The following is a 17,690-nucleotide window of genomic DNA, read 5'->3' as shown; positions in this document are numbered from 1 at the left end:
TTTTGAGCAAAGTAAGGAACAAGGGAAATTACTACCATAATTGTTCAGTACTGTCCTCTGGGAAATAGCCTAACCCTAAATAACCCTAACCCTAAAAGGACAAATCATCCCCAAAAGGCAAGCAACCTACCCGTCAACAGCAACAGACTATCTGCCTTGCAAGTTTTGCTTTGCCGTGTACATCAAAACAGACCGCTGGAGATATCATAAGCGCTGCAAGCTGCAGGTAAAAGAGGATGGGCCACTGAAAAGGAAAATTCAGGCCAGACCCTCTCTCTCTCTCAACCCAACCAGTCAAGGCAGATGGCCGCCCACCCAGAGCCTGGTTCTGCTCGAGGTTTCTCCTTGTTAAAATGGAGTTTTTCTTCGCCACTGTCACCAAGTGCTTGCTCATGGGGGAATGCTGGGTCCCTGTAAATAACATTGTAAAATGATTAATACTGGGAGCTCGCATTATGGAGCATCGGTGTAAGGGTCACAACGTTGGTAGTTCATGTAAACGGAGCATCAAGGCTGGGGTTGTACGAAGCTTACAGGGGTTGTGCAAAAATTGTAACTATGCGAGTTGGGGGCTACCCACGTAGCCCCCAACTCAGGCCCCCCACTGACAACAAGAGCTATGATTGGTCCGCCAAACTACATCATTTCCAGAGTCATGTCCTGTTGTTGTGCCGGCAGTGTCATTTTTAAAAGAACTGCTGCTGTGATCGCAGAAGAAGTCTTCTTCTTCTTCTTCTTCTTCTTCTGTTGCTATTTCTGCGTTTTCTCCAATCGATATACTCCATGATATTTAAGTCTTTCATTAGCTGAAGGCAGACTGCAGACTCCTGGCTCTTGCTGCAATTCACCATGTCGTTTTCCCCGCTTACAGTAACCATAGCAACAAAGACGACCCAGGATTCATTGTGAATCGAGCATGCACAGATGTAACTGAATATTCCGGTACGGGGCATTTTCAGATTAAGGTGTTTACATGGCACAATATTCCAGTTGGAACAGGCACATGCCAGGGGTCTTATTCGAATAATACAGGAATATGGTGTGCATGTACACGTATTCAGTGTAAAGGTCGCAGCAGTGGCTGTTCATGTAACAGCACAACACTGTGCCATAACATTGAAACAATTTTGATAACTTGATTATAACTTGCTAGAGCCAGTGATATATTTATTAGTTCTATATGTTTGTTATTTTTTTGTACTGCTTTCTATTTGTTAACAATATAGCTATATAAAACAAAGCTCTTATCTTGTGCATAAAGATAAATATATTAATTAATTAATTCCTGTCTCCATGTCTTTGGCTGCACTTGATTTTTTCCTGTAATGTGCATCAAAAAACATAACAAATCATATTTGAACAACAATTATCTAGTTAAGATTGTAATTTTCTTATTCATTTTGCTTATTTTTTCTTTTAATCCATGCAAGAGTGTGAATATTTGTAGGTTTCCACTATCTCCACTGCCACAAATATTGTTCGTCAGTCAACAGCTACATTCAGTGTGTAAAACCCCCCAAAAACAATAAACAGTCCCCCAAAACAGAACAATAAACAGGACAGACATGGCTTGCTGCCGGTCGCTGCACGAGCATGCGCCAATTTAAAACCATGATTACAAACTACTCCACTCCCGAATGCAGCTGATTTTAAATGTGTTCTGTTATTTGTTTGTTTGGTTTCTCAACAGTTATTTTGTGTGCGTGTGTGTGTGTTTAATATCACTGATCTTTACTTTTATGTCCCCTTGGATTGTCCCCGCCTCCTCAATATTTCAAGCTCTAAAAGCCCTTAAGTTTCAATTTACTTTTTAGTAGTTTCAGTATTAGTTTTACTTTTTATTATACTGTAATATAGGGGTATTTGTCAGGGGCAAGATTGAGGAAGTTTAGAATAGGTATTACAGTACAAATAACACTTTGTGACGGCAACTGCCTCACAGTCATGTTGACATCCTAGTCTCAATAAACATAAATACCAATTCCTCCTCATGGTTTTTGTGTGGACAAATTTGGCCAAATTGGCAAAATATAGAACTAAAGACATTTTCTTTTTTTCTTTTTTGGTTCGTTCGTTCATTTGTTTTGTTCAGTTTATTTTGTAAGCACACAATATTATTGCAGTTTTCTTAATTTAAAGGTAGGTTTTTATTTTTATTTAACTAAAATGTTTCTTTCAAACCCAGCTTTAGTTTTTACTTTAGTTTTAGTTAACTGTTAAGTCCAATGTGAAATGTAAACATTATTATCGCATAACTTGGACATCGCTTAATAAGCTAGATAGATAGATAGATAGATAGACAGATAGATAGATAGATAGATAGATATTTAAAAAAAAAAAAAAATCCAAACATTAAAAATAAGGCTGAGGCTCAAAATAAGTGTGGGTATGGTCCCTTATAGCCTAGTACTTTAGTCTAGTAGTCAGTAAGGGTTACTGACATGTTTTGATACTATAATATTCTGAAGTTAACCTGCTCCAGACCAGGCCATACAGCACAAGTTACCACAGTGATCTACTCAGGTTAAAACTGAGCAGCTTCATGATGGTGCAAAACCTGAGTTAAGCCAAGACAACTGTTAACCCACTAATCCTAATTCTCTTAGCAGTGTTGCAGTGTTTATGTATTTTGTGTTTGTATTAAGTAGTAAGTTAAAGGGCCAAACAGTTTATTTCCCTAACAGGCAGGCATGACAATATCAGTTTAATGTTTACGGTTTGAAAATGTATCAGTACTGAATACTTAACTGTTGTTAAATACTGCTGAATTTATTACACTAAAATGTTTGACTTTGACTTTTTTTTTTTATCATATGCAAAAACAGATTTACTTGTATTTCTATTTGCAAACAATGGCATATCCTCTAAAAGCTCTGTGGCAAAATATTTATCACCCTCTACAGAGCAGGGAAAACTATCTTTAGAAAACCAAAAACATATCAAACAGTAACAATGCTGTTTTTTGTTCAACTTTGTGACAGCTTACTGCCAATGATAATATCTTTTTCTGTCCTAATTACATACATGCAGGAGTGTGAGCGTCGCTCCATACCATTCAACAGGGCACCTGTGTCATTTTGTTCAGGCAAAGAGGGGACTCAGTAATTATTTACAGTTTATCACAAAGTTTAAAACAAAGAACTACTGTATAATGGTGAAAATCAAAGTGTTTAAAAGTGCATAGTAAAATTATCATGACCAAGAGGATGAGAAAACTTGCCTTACCTTAAGACTACTGCAATTTAAGGAACTTCTCCATGCTTTTTACTACTAGGAAGTTGGAAATCCTGAGTTAAACACTACTGAATTTATTACACTAAAATGTTTGACTTTGAATTAGCAGATAATGTAATATCATGCATACTCTGATTTTATAACAGATGTAGCACTTGCTTAGAGTTTTAATCTGAGGAGCTGATAGAAATGAAAATATTGGAGCTCTGTGTTACTGATACTGATACTCTGTGATACTAAAGGCTCTGGCAAAATCTTTAAAATCCTCTATTACCTTTCTGTTCAACTTTGTGACAGCTTACTGCCAATGATCACATCTTTTTCTGTCCTAATCACATACATGCAGGAGTGTGAGCATCGCTCCATACCATCCAACAGGGCACCTGTGTCATTTTGTTCAGGCAAAGAGGGGACTCAGTAATTATTTACTGGGAATTTACTGGAAGTTGGAAATCCTGAGTTCTGACTTAAACCCAATCACAGTTTTCTCAAGTTGAGAAAACTGTGATTATCATATGCAAAAACAGATTTACCTGTATTTCTATTTTCAAACGATGGCATATCCTCTAAACGCTCTGTGGCAAAATAGTGTTTATGTATTGTGTGTCTCTATTAGGTAGTAAGTTATAGGGCCAAACAGTTTATTTCCCTAACAGGCAACCCTTCTCATTCCATGTAAAATTGTTGTTCTCTGTCAAACCCTTAATATCGATATCCAAATTAGGTACTAAAGGATTTTAGTTTCTTTATACTTACATACTGTAAGTCATGATAGGTGGTTTTCACAATACATCCCACATTTCAGAAAAGCAACAATGACAACATTACTGGTGCAACTTTGCTGAAAAATAACACCACAGATTGGATTATGTTTAGTGTAGATTATTTTGTCTTAAGAATTACCCATGTTACTTATTTATTTTTTCCTAACTCATGTTGGAGTGTGGCTGTCGCTCCATGCTATCCAAGAGGGAACTCCTGTCAGTGTTTCCCAGCCAACAGGGGACCTCTGTCATTCCAAACAGTAGAAGTACCTTTTTTTCTGTAATGTGCCTCAAAAAACATAACACATCATATCTGAACAACAATTATCTAGTTAAGATTGTAATTTTACTTACTCATTTTGCTTATTTTTTCTTTTCATCCATGCTGGAGTGTGAAGGTCGCTGCATGCTATCTAAGAGGGGACTCCTGTCAGTATTTACCAGCCAACAGGGAACTTCTGTCATCACAGTTTTAGAAGTCTAGTCAAAGTCTGATAATAAATTGTTTTTTTAGCAGTTAGTCAAAAATGAAATCATTTAAATTTTAATCTAATTTCATTCTGGTTGTTTTTCTTTCTTTCTTTCTTTCTTTCTTTCTTTCTTTCTTTCTTTCTTTCTTTCTTTCTTTCTTTCTAAGTACTTATTACTTCCTTGCTCCCTAACCCCCTTAGACCTTTATTTTAATAGTGTTGAGCTTGAAACCTAAGACATCCACTAAAGTTGAGACTTTATATTTTGTTACAAAAACAAAGACAAGTCGTGTTTAAAGAGACAGGTTTCCTGTTTAACAGCCCCCCTACAGTCTGAAAGGCTGCTTTACCTGCAAGCCATTCACACCTTGAAGGAGTGTGTTTAAAACGACGTGTGTTAATGAGTCATTGTAATCCCTGCTCCAGCCTACAGGGGCAGAGCTGAGCATGGACTTAAACACTCACACACCTTCAGGTCCCCACTTGGCTAAAATTAAAAAAACTTCACCAGAGGGTGTTACACATGATTTTAGCATGATTTAAAGCATGACCAAGAGGGGACCTAAAAAATGTCCCCACTTGGCTATGAGGTCCCCACTTGGTGAATGTGTGACGACACCGAAGTCCCCTCTTGGATAGGTAGGTAAGTGCACACACACACACACACACACACACACACACACACACACATACACACACACCTTGCTGAGGCCAATTTGTTAAATTCAACTCCATACTGATCATATCAGAACAGTCATTTAAGGACATTGGTTGGAAAATTTAGATTTACCTATATGAATTGCCTATTAACCTGATAACACCTGATAGCTGTTATTAGCATATAAAGTATCAAGTGTTATGTGCTGCCTATCACCAACAAACTTCCCCTGGTGATAATCTTTTATTCCACCAGTTTCTCAAAACTTCTCTTTCTGAAATTTTGAGTCTTACTTCCTGGGACCCTCCATTAAAACATAAATCAATTCTTGCCATGTGGAGACTCAAGATTGGACCTTGATCCATTTTGGATCATGACCCATAATTTATGAAACGATAAACTCGTCCCTGTGCTGATGATTGTAGTGCAGTTGAGTGTGTGTACCTTTGCAGATAAGGGCTCAGCTCACAGTAGCAGCAGGCAGTACTACAGTTGGGAGTAGTGGGGTGTGTGCCCAATATATTTCATACTGTCAACTGTACCGTCAGCAGTTTCTACTCAGTCATTTAATATGCCAAGTTGAACTTTTCCTTTTTCCAACATTAACTCTCTACCTCTATCTCTGCCCTACATTTACCTTACAATAAAGTCTTTTTTCTCATTTTCTGCTGTACAAGTGTTTCTCATGCAACCTTTATCTAATCACAGCACGACTGGAGCAAGACTGACTCCTGAAATAGAACCATTCTTTAATAATATGGTGCAATTTCTTCTCTGTCTAACAGGATCACACCCAGCCAGTTATCAGTGAGACAAAGAGCAAAGCCTCGTTGACCTGTAACCATATCTGTTGTGAGAGCTATTGTGTACTGTACTGGATGTGTTAGGTCAGGACCATGTCAATGAATTACTAAATTAAAAGGTCTAAAAGTCTTTTCCTGATGATGACCTTGCCGGAAGAAGAAAACAGGCTGAAGCTGTACTGAATAAAAGTTTCAATTTTATTCAATTAAATTTAGAAAGCAGCTTCAATCCACTGTGTGGATATTGGATAATCCCTCCATTTTTAAAAATCACTTTAACTTTTTTAATCCAGCACCTGACCTAAATACAGTTTGGATGTGCACAATTCAACTGTCATAATGATGTACTTTTAACCAGCTGTGATAAGATACTAACGGTAACAAAACACAAGTGAATGAGTGCTTGTGGCAGTATGTGCCTGTCTCAGCACATTGCTAGTCCTGAAACGGCAGTCTTTGCCCTGTGGAAACTGGTAAACTTTCACTTCACTGTTTGATACTAAATCTAACACTCCCTCTCAAGAATGAGTCATCGAAACATGAAATTATTAAACTGGGTCAGACACACAAATGAGTTGAGGACCTATTTATATCAACTTGGTGCTCGGGACAGGAAAGGAGTTTTTAATGTGGAAAAGAGTGAAATTTTGAACCCTTGTTGCACTACAGTTGATTTTGTGACCAAATTTTCAGAGTTTTCTCTATGGCAAGTTGAAAACACACAATCTACTAATATTTTGTCTGTAATCACCAACTGCCCCTGCCTCTGCATGAACAAATGCTGCAGTGAGTTCATGTGACAGTAATGGTGATAGATACAACAGCTCACCTTTCAACCTCGGCCCTCTGATTGGGATTGGTGATGGCAGCAATATATTGCATTATATATTTGCTGGCTTCTGTCTTTCCTGCTCCACTTTCCCCTGCAACAAAAACACAGAAGGAACATTTAAAAATAACAATACATATTTTTGGTGTCTTTGGTTTTGGGGCTATTTTCTTGTTTGGAAACTAAAAACAAGCAAATATCGAGTGGTTAAAATACTCAAACACTTTTCAGATGCAGTCAGAATTGTAAACTTTTGGGATAATTAGGCAAAGTTGGTCATTTTGTGTCTTTGTGGTCCTTTTAAGATCGTCTCATGCCAAAGCAGTTTTTGACTGATTTTCTGACTCATAGTAATTTGAACTCGAATGTCATACTACACCATCAACACCCAAATACTAACAGTCCACCATACCAAAGCTTATCTTTGACCAAAGTGTTGGAGTATTTGGTGGATTTATGACATTGCCATCAGGGTTCAGAGGGGCTCAGTTCCCCTTCTGACCACCGAGTGGTGCTTCATCAACCACATAGTTTCTCCATGCTGTCACACAGCTTGTGGCCACTTCCAATGTTTTCTTAGAAAAAAAAAGAACGTGAAATTGGTACTGTTATTTTCAACTGACTAGGGGTTACATCGATTTTTCCCCGGATGCCTGTACCCAAAAATTGCAAATCTTACATCCCTTATGGGTATGAGTGAAATGCTGGGATGACATTACAAGAGGACATTTTTATTCAAGCAAAAAGGTGCACAGACAAAATATGAGTCCAAATTAAACTTGTGGTTACATGTAAAAGATACACCCAAGTAAAACATCTGTGTGGTATTTCTGTCTGGCCCACGCAGGGGAGCTTCCAGTGTTACCTGAGATGACGATACAAGTGTCTTTGTTCCTCCTCTTCATGGCTTTGTAAGCAGCGTCGGCGATGGCAAAAAGGTGAGGCGGCCTCTCGTACAGCTCCCGGCCTTTGTATTGCTCTATGGTGTCACGGCCGTAGATGTTCATGGCACGGTACGGATTGACAGATACGACCACCTCTCCGATGTAGGTGTAGATCCTCCCTTTTTCAAACCTGAAGACACAAACCAAATGGGCTTTTAGGACCATCTGTCAAACTAAATTGTGTTTGCAAAGATGGAAACAAAACAAAACAAAAATCTAGATCCTTTAAAGGCCACATTCTGATACTATCACTACATTAGTACTGTAGTTTTTAAACCCTGAAATTATATACAAATGTTTGCGTGCCTACATATAAAACTACTGAAAAAAAGACTATATTCTGGGAGTCATTTATGGACAATCATGCAGGGAATGGTGAGCTATGAAAGTGTAAGCATATAAAATAAATATTAACCAGAGCAAGGCAAAAGTGAGGGCATATTTTGATAAGGCTTCTGTTATCATTGCAACCCTTGGTTATCATTTATGACAAAATATCTATCTCAGTGTCGGTCATGTGATAGTAAGAGTGTCAGTGAAACTCCTGAAATGTAAACATGGCACAAAGATTATGACCTCTACTACACACTGCCCATCTGTCCAGTCCTCTCGAAGAGCAAACAAAGCAATCACTATAGGACGCAATTAATGCATCTACACAGTTACATCATACTTCAGCTCCTCTCCTCAGCGTTTCATCATGTTAACACTAGTGGCTTTCACAGGAATCCCTGGTGTGTATGTGTGAGTGTGACTGTATGCTCATGACACATCTGCATCAGAGCCATTCACCCCCAAGAAGGTATCAGTAATGTGTGCAATAGTACTGCCCAGCATGTGTTTCTACTGTAAGCCCCTCTTAAGGCCTCCTGACCCATGACTCTCTTTCCAAGTCTCTCTCTCTCCCTCTCAAACACACAAACACACACACACACACAATCTCCATCTCTCAATGTCTCTTCCACACAAACTGTCTCACTTGCCTTCTTGTCTTCTCTCACACACTTTGTCTGTCTGTCACGCTTTCTGTTTCTCTGTCACACATCTCTCAGAACGCGTTGTCTCTCTTGCTCTCTCTCTCTCTCTAACACACAAACATACACACTCTCTCACTCTCCTCCTCCTGTCTCTCTCTCTCTCTCTCTCTCTCTCTCTCTCTCTCTCTCTCTCTCTCTCTCTCTCTCTCTCTCTCTCTCTCTCTCTGCCCCAGGCTGCCTGCCTAACTTCCTTCCTCTCCACAGAGGACCAGGATCCCCATTTCTCTTCACAGAAGAATGGTCTCTTTCTTCACAGCTGCCAAACCACTGCTGCTGCCCTGCCCTGGCCTGGCCAGAGGCATATTATTCCAAAATGGTTTTGAATAGGCCTGTGTGAATGATTGGTGACTGAGAGGTTGGATTCTCACATCTGGCACTTGAACAGTCAGAAAATACGGAAGCAGCGCTTAGAAGATAAGCTCAGTCAAACACTTGTATTTGTGTGAATACCTGGCAGATATTGGGCTATCATTTTTTTCTTTCACCCAACAGGGATGGGACCCTGAACTCCTAGAGGCCCTGTGATCCAAAGGTCTTAATGAATATTACACTCAAACAGCAAAGGTAGAGGGACACACACATCTATAGACACATCACTGAGAGGCTTAGCAGGTACAAACACACCGGTAAAAGTACAACTGAAAGACTTAAGAAACATAATCACACATTCTTCTGTGCTCTGATGTGGATGATATGAAAATAAACCATGTGTCATTCAGCACACAGGGCCTTGGGCCACAATCCCAGGTGGACGAGACTCTACCAGAAAAATCAAGGATGACTGCTGTTGACAGCTGCCAGTGAAAACTAATACTGTAGTGCCTTTTTTGATTATCCTTGTGCCCTGAAACCCATAACTTTTTAAACTGATGTAAGCCTTGACCTTCCTAATCCTTCAAATCTTCCCCTTTCTATGAAAAAATCTCTTAAATAGGATCTAATGCATTTGGCTTTTTACACAGGAAATGGTAAAATGTACACAAATATGACAGAATGTGATGTCAGATTAGATGAGATATAATAAAACTGTAATGATTACCAGTGGGTAAACTGTGTACATTTTCAACCCCACTGTCAAAACAGTTGAGGGAAACCACTACATTGTTGGCTCAGGGACAGTTCACATGGCAATAACACTTGAATAATTCAATTTTATTTATTTGTATAGCCCAGAATCACAAATACAAATTTGTCTCAATAATGATGTGTAGTCACTTCTCCACACCCACAGACAAACAAGGAGTGGACAGGGTAGGGCTTTGTAAATGGCTAATTGAGAGCATGAATGTGTGTGTATCAGAAAGAGAGAGTCAGACATACAGATGGGGGCAGGGTGTGAATAGCACAGTACAATGGAGTTATATAAAACAGGTTATTTGTACAGTCACTAGAAACAACAAATAATCTAATCATATGTCATGTTATGCTCCAGTGGACACAAATGGGTGACACAGGCATGGGACGTTTGTGTGCTCTTGACAGGGTGAGATAACCACAATGTGTGTTTTGGCAGGACGGGCCAGTAGCTTGGCAAGAATCAATTTAAAATAATGTGAACTTTTAAAGCTAAATTCCCATCCATGGATAGCATTTTCATGCTTTTCAAGGATGGAAATCATAAATGCCTGATAGCTGTTGGCAAGCAATTGTTAAGCGGATTAGAGTGAAAATCATCCTTACTTACCAAAATTTTAAAATAGCAACTAATGAAGATTGAAGGATTATGATAGGAGCCAAATACCCTTGTCAGGCAAGTGTTCCAAGTCCTTAAGTTGCATATCTGCTCCTATTACAATGCACTCAACAATGCGGATGACATTTACAATCAAGCCATACATTTTTAATCAGGCTGAATATGTGAAAGCAAATCCAACATGAGGTAATAACCGTGCAAAAATGAAAACATTACATAAGGTGTGCACAACATGACAGATGGTTCAAAGGCTGAAGCTAATTGCCTCTGCAGTGAGTGAACAGGCTTGCTGGCATCACTTCTTTAAGCACTGGTGGCACTCATAGGATAACATTCTGGCTCCCAACCCTCCCATGGTGCGAGAGAAAGACGCATTGTGCCCTCCCTGCCCTCCCAGTCAGGAGGCTGCTGTGTGCCCGCTCCATTGTTCAGATGTCAATCGGGGGTCTTTGTCTGAGCCTGGCCCTCCATCATGGACTGAAACAGCGAACTGCCCGCACACGCACGTGTACAATGGCCACTGCGGGAATGACAACAATGCTTTACAAGATAGAAGGGGTGTATCTGTCTTTGAGATCTCAGCTGAGTGTGTGTGTGGAGGGAGGAGGGCACGATCTACCATCTGACATAAGAAATATTTAAAATATTCAGCATTGAATGGATTTTCTCAGCAGGAGTAACATACAGTACAATGACTGGTGCTGGTAGGGGTTCAGTGTCATTCTCAAGGGCACGCCTACTGACGGATACACTGGCTGATCTGGTACCATTGTGGTTACAAGATGATCTTTGTAACCACTTAGGTCGCCCTGCCACCGATGTAACAGAAAGCATCAGTTTGGCCAGTTGGACAAGACGACTGACTTTTCCTTAAAGGTTTGCTGGTGCAAGCACCAGGATGCACAACGTCCGCTCCTGCTCAGGTTCCCATAAGCAACACCACTTAACCCCCATATGTACCAATCTGACCAAAACATAAGCACTGAACACAAGATATTATTAATTTAAAAGCGCTGACGACATAATAGCCGACTACATCTCCTTGAAAATGAAAACCGTACAATAGATACATACTTAAACCTGCAGTACGGAACTTTTCAGCTCTGTATTATTTGTCTCCCTCTTGTGGCAGTAAATTAAAGACTGCTTGAAAAACACACTTCAGATCACTCAGGGGGAATGCCTTTAAATCTTTACAGAAAAAAAGGAGGTAAAGAAGCTTTGAGAATCATGGAATCACCAGACGAGGTAATAATTTATCATACAACTCCAGTAGAAATTGTTAAGTGTGTGGTTGTAAAGCATGTCACTAAAGGTCAGCTGTGCACCACGGTGGGAATATTGGCACAGACACCAGCTTTGCAGTGTCAGCAGCAATAATGCAAAATGCTTTGATTTTATCAGTGGGCTGATAGGCTTTATCATCAGATTTAACATAATTAACATTTATTTTTTCTTAAAAGGTCTGCACTATAGCTTTAAGGTTAAATTTGCCAAAAACAGTACAGCAGATCTAGGCAAAAAATATTAAGCTGATGTTCAAAAACACACAACGGCTTTATAAATACCTGAACCAACTTAGGTTTATGACTAGCTTCCCTGATATTTGATCAGTCTCAAAAGGTCACAGGTGTCGTTCATGCAGTCATACAGTAGCAACAGATACAGCTCAGACTCAAACCCATGAGGCTGGTCAGCATAATGGCCAGACAAACAAACAAGCCAAAACAAAAACACACTCCTGCATGAGGTGAATGAGGGAGGCGTATGTCCACCAGAGGAATGAGTTTAACTGACTTTTCCAACTCTATTAGAGATATGAACGAAATCACTAGCTCCTTTTTTTTCAAATTGAAGAAACGGTGTGTGATACAGTTGAGCTGAATTGTGGTGAAATCCAGACAGAGCTATTACTTCATTTGACAATGATTCAGGGGAATATTTATGTAAACTTCACCCTGGGAGTGTCAACTTTTATATCACATTTCCCTGCTCAGTAACACCACACACACTGTGATACGAGCGAGGCCAAAACACCAAATGCTGGACAAAGAAACGACATCACTGTAAACCCAGACCATCCGACATCATTGTGATTGTCTATGAAGCCACATAGTTTGGAACAATACAGACAGTGTCTAAACAGTGAACGGTCCAGAGGTGTTTTTCCCTCTCATGGGTTTATAAATAGGATCTATGATTCATCTCCATTTCCATCATCTGCCAACGGGAAATGGGCTCAAGAGGAGAGGAGAGGAGAGAAGAGGAGAGGAGAGGAGAGGAAGAAAAAAAAACCCAATGAGATAGAGTGTGTCAGTGACATGCTGGGTCGGCTCTTCCATCTGTTCAGTTCTCATTTAGGAGGATTTGAATGACACAGAAAGGAGATTAGGGAGCTTTATGGGCCATAAAGTCAGACACTATCCACAGGTGCAGCAATTCTAGCACTGTTTAAGATCGGGAACCAAATCAGATTTAAACTTTCACCCTAAGGTCAATTAATGTCGTAATCTGCAAGGTCTGTGTTTGTTTTCCATTTTTGCAGCATCTTTGATTTGAGCTTCTGTAGTTAAATCTTTTTTTCTTGGCCTGTTCATTTGCACTGGCTATTGCTGACGACATGACCAGCTCTTCCTCTACTTTTCCAACATCGACTCCTCAGAAAAGCAAATGTAAAAGCTGTCAACAGGATATAGACTGAATTGTTATTGTGTTACATTAAGCAGTGATATATATAAGAGAGGCAAACCTGACATTTATTTACCCAATTTGCCCTTGTGGCTCAATAAAGTATTTCTGATTTATTTACTTAAAAATGTTGTGAATCATTTCTGCTCTTGTCCTCCCGCAAATTTACATAATAATGTTGTGAATTATTTCTACTCTTGTCTTTCTCCACCAACAATAAGTCAAGTTTATTTGTGTAGCCTTATCACTGTTGTAGTCTCAGAGGATTTCACAACATCAGCACTAGGAAAATAAACAAAAACAGCAACCCCAACCTTAGACCTTCCACTGAGGACAAGGAGTAAAACCACTAACAGTGACCAATTTGGGTTGCGTCCCATAATTCAAGAAACCAGAGGTTAGAGAAAGGTTAAGATATGGGTGTGGGTGTTTGGTTAAAAGGTAGTAAAAGTGTTCTAGACCAAGGGAGGGTTTACGGTATGTAACAAAGTCTAGATAGTTTATTTAAAAGTGCAACTCCCTCTACCTTGCCACCCCCTTTTCTCTCTCCGTATTTGTCTCTGTCCAGCTGTGAGGGGAAGTCTGTCTAACTAGTCTGACCCACAGCCTTGATCTCATTCCAATGGGACCCCTCCCTACAGCTGCCGGGAAATGAGAGAGAAGGAGAGACAGAGAGAAAAGGGAGAGACAGGGAGGTGTAATCAACACTGGAAGTGAAAGGCAGACAGGAAGCGCGAGCATTTTTTACTACTGACAATTTGCAAGATCACTGATGATTCACTTTAATCCCTCCAAATTTCACCCCAGCTTATACCAACACATACATATAACTGTGTAAAGTTGTCAAGAAATCACACAGGGACTTCACCATCCATCATCTCTTCTCAGTATTTCAAAAGTTCATTATTACGTACAAACACAAGAGAAGACCACTGACCGGAGTTTAGTCAATGTGTCTACCAAGTGCCGTCATTGGTCTCAAAAAACCCAGGGGAACCCAAATGCCACACACACACACACCGATATACAGACGTATGTACTCTCCCACACACATACACACTCCCCTCAGATGTGAATTACAGAGCAAAGCTAAGTACAACCACTGTCTCCAATCTTGTTTGGGTGGGACATTTTATGGTCATTTTGTCAGTGGTTAACTAGGGAGGGGAGCGAGCAATTTATGACATTTTCTCACCAAACTCAAAAAAAATGTTGAAAACTCTTCAAGAAAGAATGGAGGGGCTAATGTGACTATAAAAATGACACATTTCAGAATGTGAGATTGCTCTTTAGCGTCCTACCCTTTGGCTGGACACACTGCAGTTTGACATTTCAGACAAGTGTCTATCTCAAATAAACACCCACATAACAGCCTGTCACAAAATCACTATCTTTTAGCAAGAACCAGTGTGAGCCACAGCAAAAGATGTCAATGCACATACTGGCACTTCAAACCAAACATTAGGATACATCTATAGAGTGAAATGTACTCAGCCCATGAGCTCATAGTAAATTTTAGTTTATGTGAACATCATGCCATAAAAGTTGAAGACCTCTAGTTGAAGACCTCTTGTTAAATCCAAAGACAGTATTAATCAGTGCAACAGGAATCTAATAAACAGCAGCATGTCCAATATTGATATGCTGTATTCTGTGTCCTATATTGGCCTGAGCCAAGCTGACACGTGGTGCCATCATTTTCTGTGTGAAACGGCAGGGTCGCCCTGGGAATTATGAAGGGTCGGGAGATAATCTGTGGCTGTTCCACTTTTATCTCTAAGGCTGAGTTTATTACCATCACTGTTAATGTTTAGAGTGACAGCATAAGGAGCATCCTGTCTCTGAAAAGGTACTGTTTTCATACAATGACAATCAGCCACTGCCATCATTCTTGCTTCCATCAATGGAAAATATTGTAAGGCAGAGCTCATGGCAGACTCAGCATCAATGTAGCTCAAAATTTGTGCCCTTTGAGTAGCCAGGTGCAACAGCTGGAAATAGACAAAACTAGCAGCAAAAACTGACTGGCACATGCTGGGGATGCAATAAAAATGTGATTTCTGGGAGGACAATATGATCATATAGGTTCAAACCTGAAGCATGCCATGCTTTCACAATTGCACAGTTGTTTTGACTGTACTGTCTGAACAGTAACTAAAATTCTCTTGAACCTCTACAAAAAGGTCTGGAGGGCACATACATAGACAGTGAATAAACCCAGTGATAATAATAAAACTACGGAGAGTTCTTGAGCTGTAATCTATAGGATTAGGCTTTTTGACAGAAGGCTGCAGTGCTACATGAGAGCTCTGAACGTGTCTAGAAAACAGCAGCAGTGAGCACATCTAGGATCACTGGCAGGTCCCCCATAACTGCATCATTCATAACAGTCAGACAGGCAAACCTGATCTGATATCATTATGCCCACTCTCAGTAGATTATGAAATACCCCAGGCCTGTCCCAAATCATATCATTGCTGCTGCAGTGCAAGACAGAGAGCATGTTAACCAACTATCAGTCTACACAGCAGCTAATAAAAGCAGGCTGACTGAGTACCACTGAGCTGTAATTACGACCAGTGAAAGCCTTGTATTTATTATCTAGTCTAATTATCACTGAGTCTTTATTATTTGTATGCGCACTTTTATACACTATACACTAATACACTTTCACTATATATGCTGACTGAATAATATGAACTGTGTTTTTTTGATTGAAATTACATTAAGTATTCCTCTTGTTGTGTACTTATGATGTAAATGTGTTTTTTTGTCAAATACCTGTCAAACGTGTTTCCCCTTGGTGGCTTTTCAAATATCTACTCTGCTCTAGGATAAAGTTGGGGTTCTAAACCTTTTTCAGGAAAGGTCGTAAACTGAATATTTAGTGTCACCCTGGGCCGTGATGTAAAACATGTTTGTCCACTTTTCATTAGGGGACACTGGATACGGGCCCATGGTCAAAAAACGCTGCTCTGTCCCACCTTACTCTATTCTACTTTACTCTCTTACACACAGTGTGACACAGGCCTCCCTCACAGTCTGTGGCCATCAGACATCTGGGCTCTGCATTAGGGGATTTTCCGCTGCTTTGTAAAGCCTGCTTAGTGCTAAACAGCAGCTCCCAGCAGCCAGTCTGTTGGAGACGCAGCCCTTCAACACTTAACACGCCGCCTCCCACCCCCTCCCTGTTCTGCAGACAAATCAATCTTCTGCTAAAAGACAGTAGAGGTAGTTTTCCTGCTACTGGAGAAGAACTGGCCCAAACCAGGGCTGGAAGAGAGACAGATATTATGTAAGACTTTGGCAAACAGGATGCTGTGTTCACACCCAGGGTCTGAAACAATAAATTATGCATTTCAAGAGTTTTGGCCAATTTAAATAAAGTGATGCGTGCAGGAAAAAAAAATAATAGCACTTTTAGGGATGGAATGATCTGTACTTCTTCAAGTATGAAATTATATATTTCATGTCTGTGTCTTTTTTTCCATGGCTACAATTTGGAAATCACACCCCAGTTTTAAACTCTGTTTTAAATTCGATCTGTTTTAGATTTTATGTACACTCTGTCTTTCTGTGTTTTAACTGGTTTATGTTTTCAATTCTGACTTATTTTTACTATGTTATGTTCTTTGTGAAGTACTTTGCAACTGTGGGTCTCAAAAGTTGCTATAAAAATAAATAGACTTAATTATTATAGATATTATATCCTTATATATTTGAACAAAAGACACTGTGGAAAAATATTCCAATGGCACTCAGAGGCAAAAACCACATACAAAGCACAAGATGGATAATTCAAAAAAAAAAAAAAACACAAAAAAAAAAAAAACACAAAAAAGGCTTGTGAGTAGTATGTGGTAGTACCTGGATACAAAAAACGTTTTAGCCCTAAAACAGTTTTTCTTGTTTGTTACATTGATTTCATTACTTTTTGAAACACTGTTTGTGTATTTGTTTATTACTCAAATAAATTCAATTCAGTTCTTTTACATGCAATCACTAGCTCCACCTGTGAACATGTGTATGTGAGAATTTATAGCAAAAGGGCCATCCTGAATCTTTGTCCTGATGACACAGGTTTTCCTAAATCCTCTTTTATCTTATCTGTGGCTGTGGTTGAAACACATTCACAAAGCCCCGTGTTTCCCCCTGAAATGACGCATGTCTGTCTGCCGGCAGATGAAACAAAAATGATCAAAGGAGAGAGAGGAAGAAAAAAATTACAGCGGCAATCCACCAATCTGTCATCATATTGAAAAGGCAGGAAGACATGAGGACAGTCAGGACATGACACAGACACACCCAGAGGTGAGCCAGAGTGTCAGTGTGTGAGACTGACAAAGCAAGAGGAGGGCATCGCCACAACTGCTGGCAACTCCTGCAACCTCATTTTACAGCTCACCGTAAACTCTTTTCTCCACACTCATACACAAAAAGAGTAATGCAAGACCTCAGTAATCACAGCGATGAGCAGCTGTAATATCATGCGAATTTTGGAGGTCTCCCTGTGCCACCAATACCTGCATCTATATTGCATTAATGTGGAAGGATTTCCTAAAAAAAAAAA

General features: G+C 39.7%; 1 protein-coding gene across 1 annotated transcript in view; it reads right to left on the bottom strand.

The window, feature by feature from the left end:
* The window catches only part of myo1d (myosin 1D), a 108,929-nt gene that overhangs the window by 82,015 nt on the left and 9,224 nt on the right, over positions 1-17,690 (bottom strand). Inside the window, exons 2-3 of the mRNA XM_030077517.1 lie at positions 7,624-7,832; positions 6,759-6,852 (exon numbers count right to left, since the gene is read on the bottom strand). Of these exons, the coding sequence (XP_029933377.1) occupies positions 6,759-6,852; positions 7,624-7,832 (303 nt within the window). The remainder of the gene's footprint in view (positions 1-6,758; positions 6,853-7,623; positions 7,833-17,690) is intronic.

This window comes from Myripristis murdjan, chromosome 19 (genome assembly GCF_902150065.1).
Source record: "Myripristis murdjan chromosome 19, fMyrMur1.1, whole genome shotgun sequence".
In the NCBI taxonomy this organism is placed as follows: domain Eukaryota; kingdom Metazoa; phylum Chordata; class Actinopteri; order Holocentriformes; family Holocentridae; genus Myripristis; species Myripristis murdjan.
The sequence above is the reverse complement of the archived record's forward strand: the minus strand, read 5'-3'. Positions and strand labels throughout refer to the sequence as shown.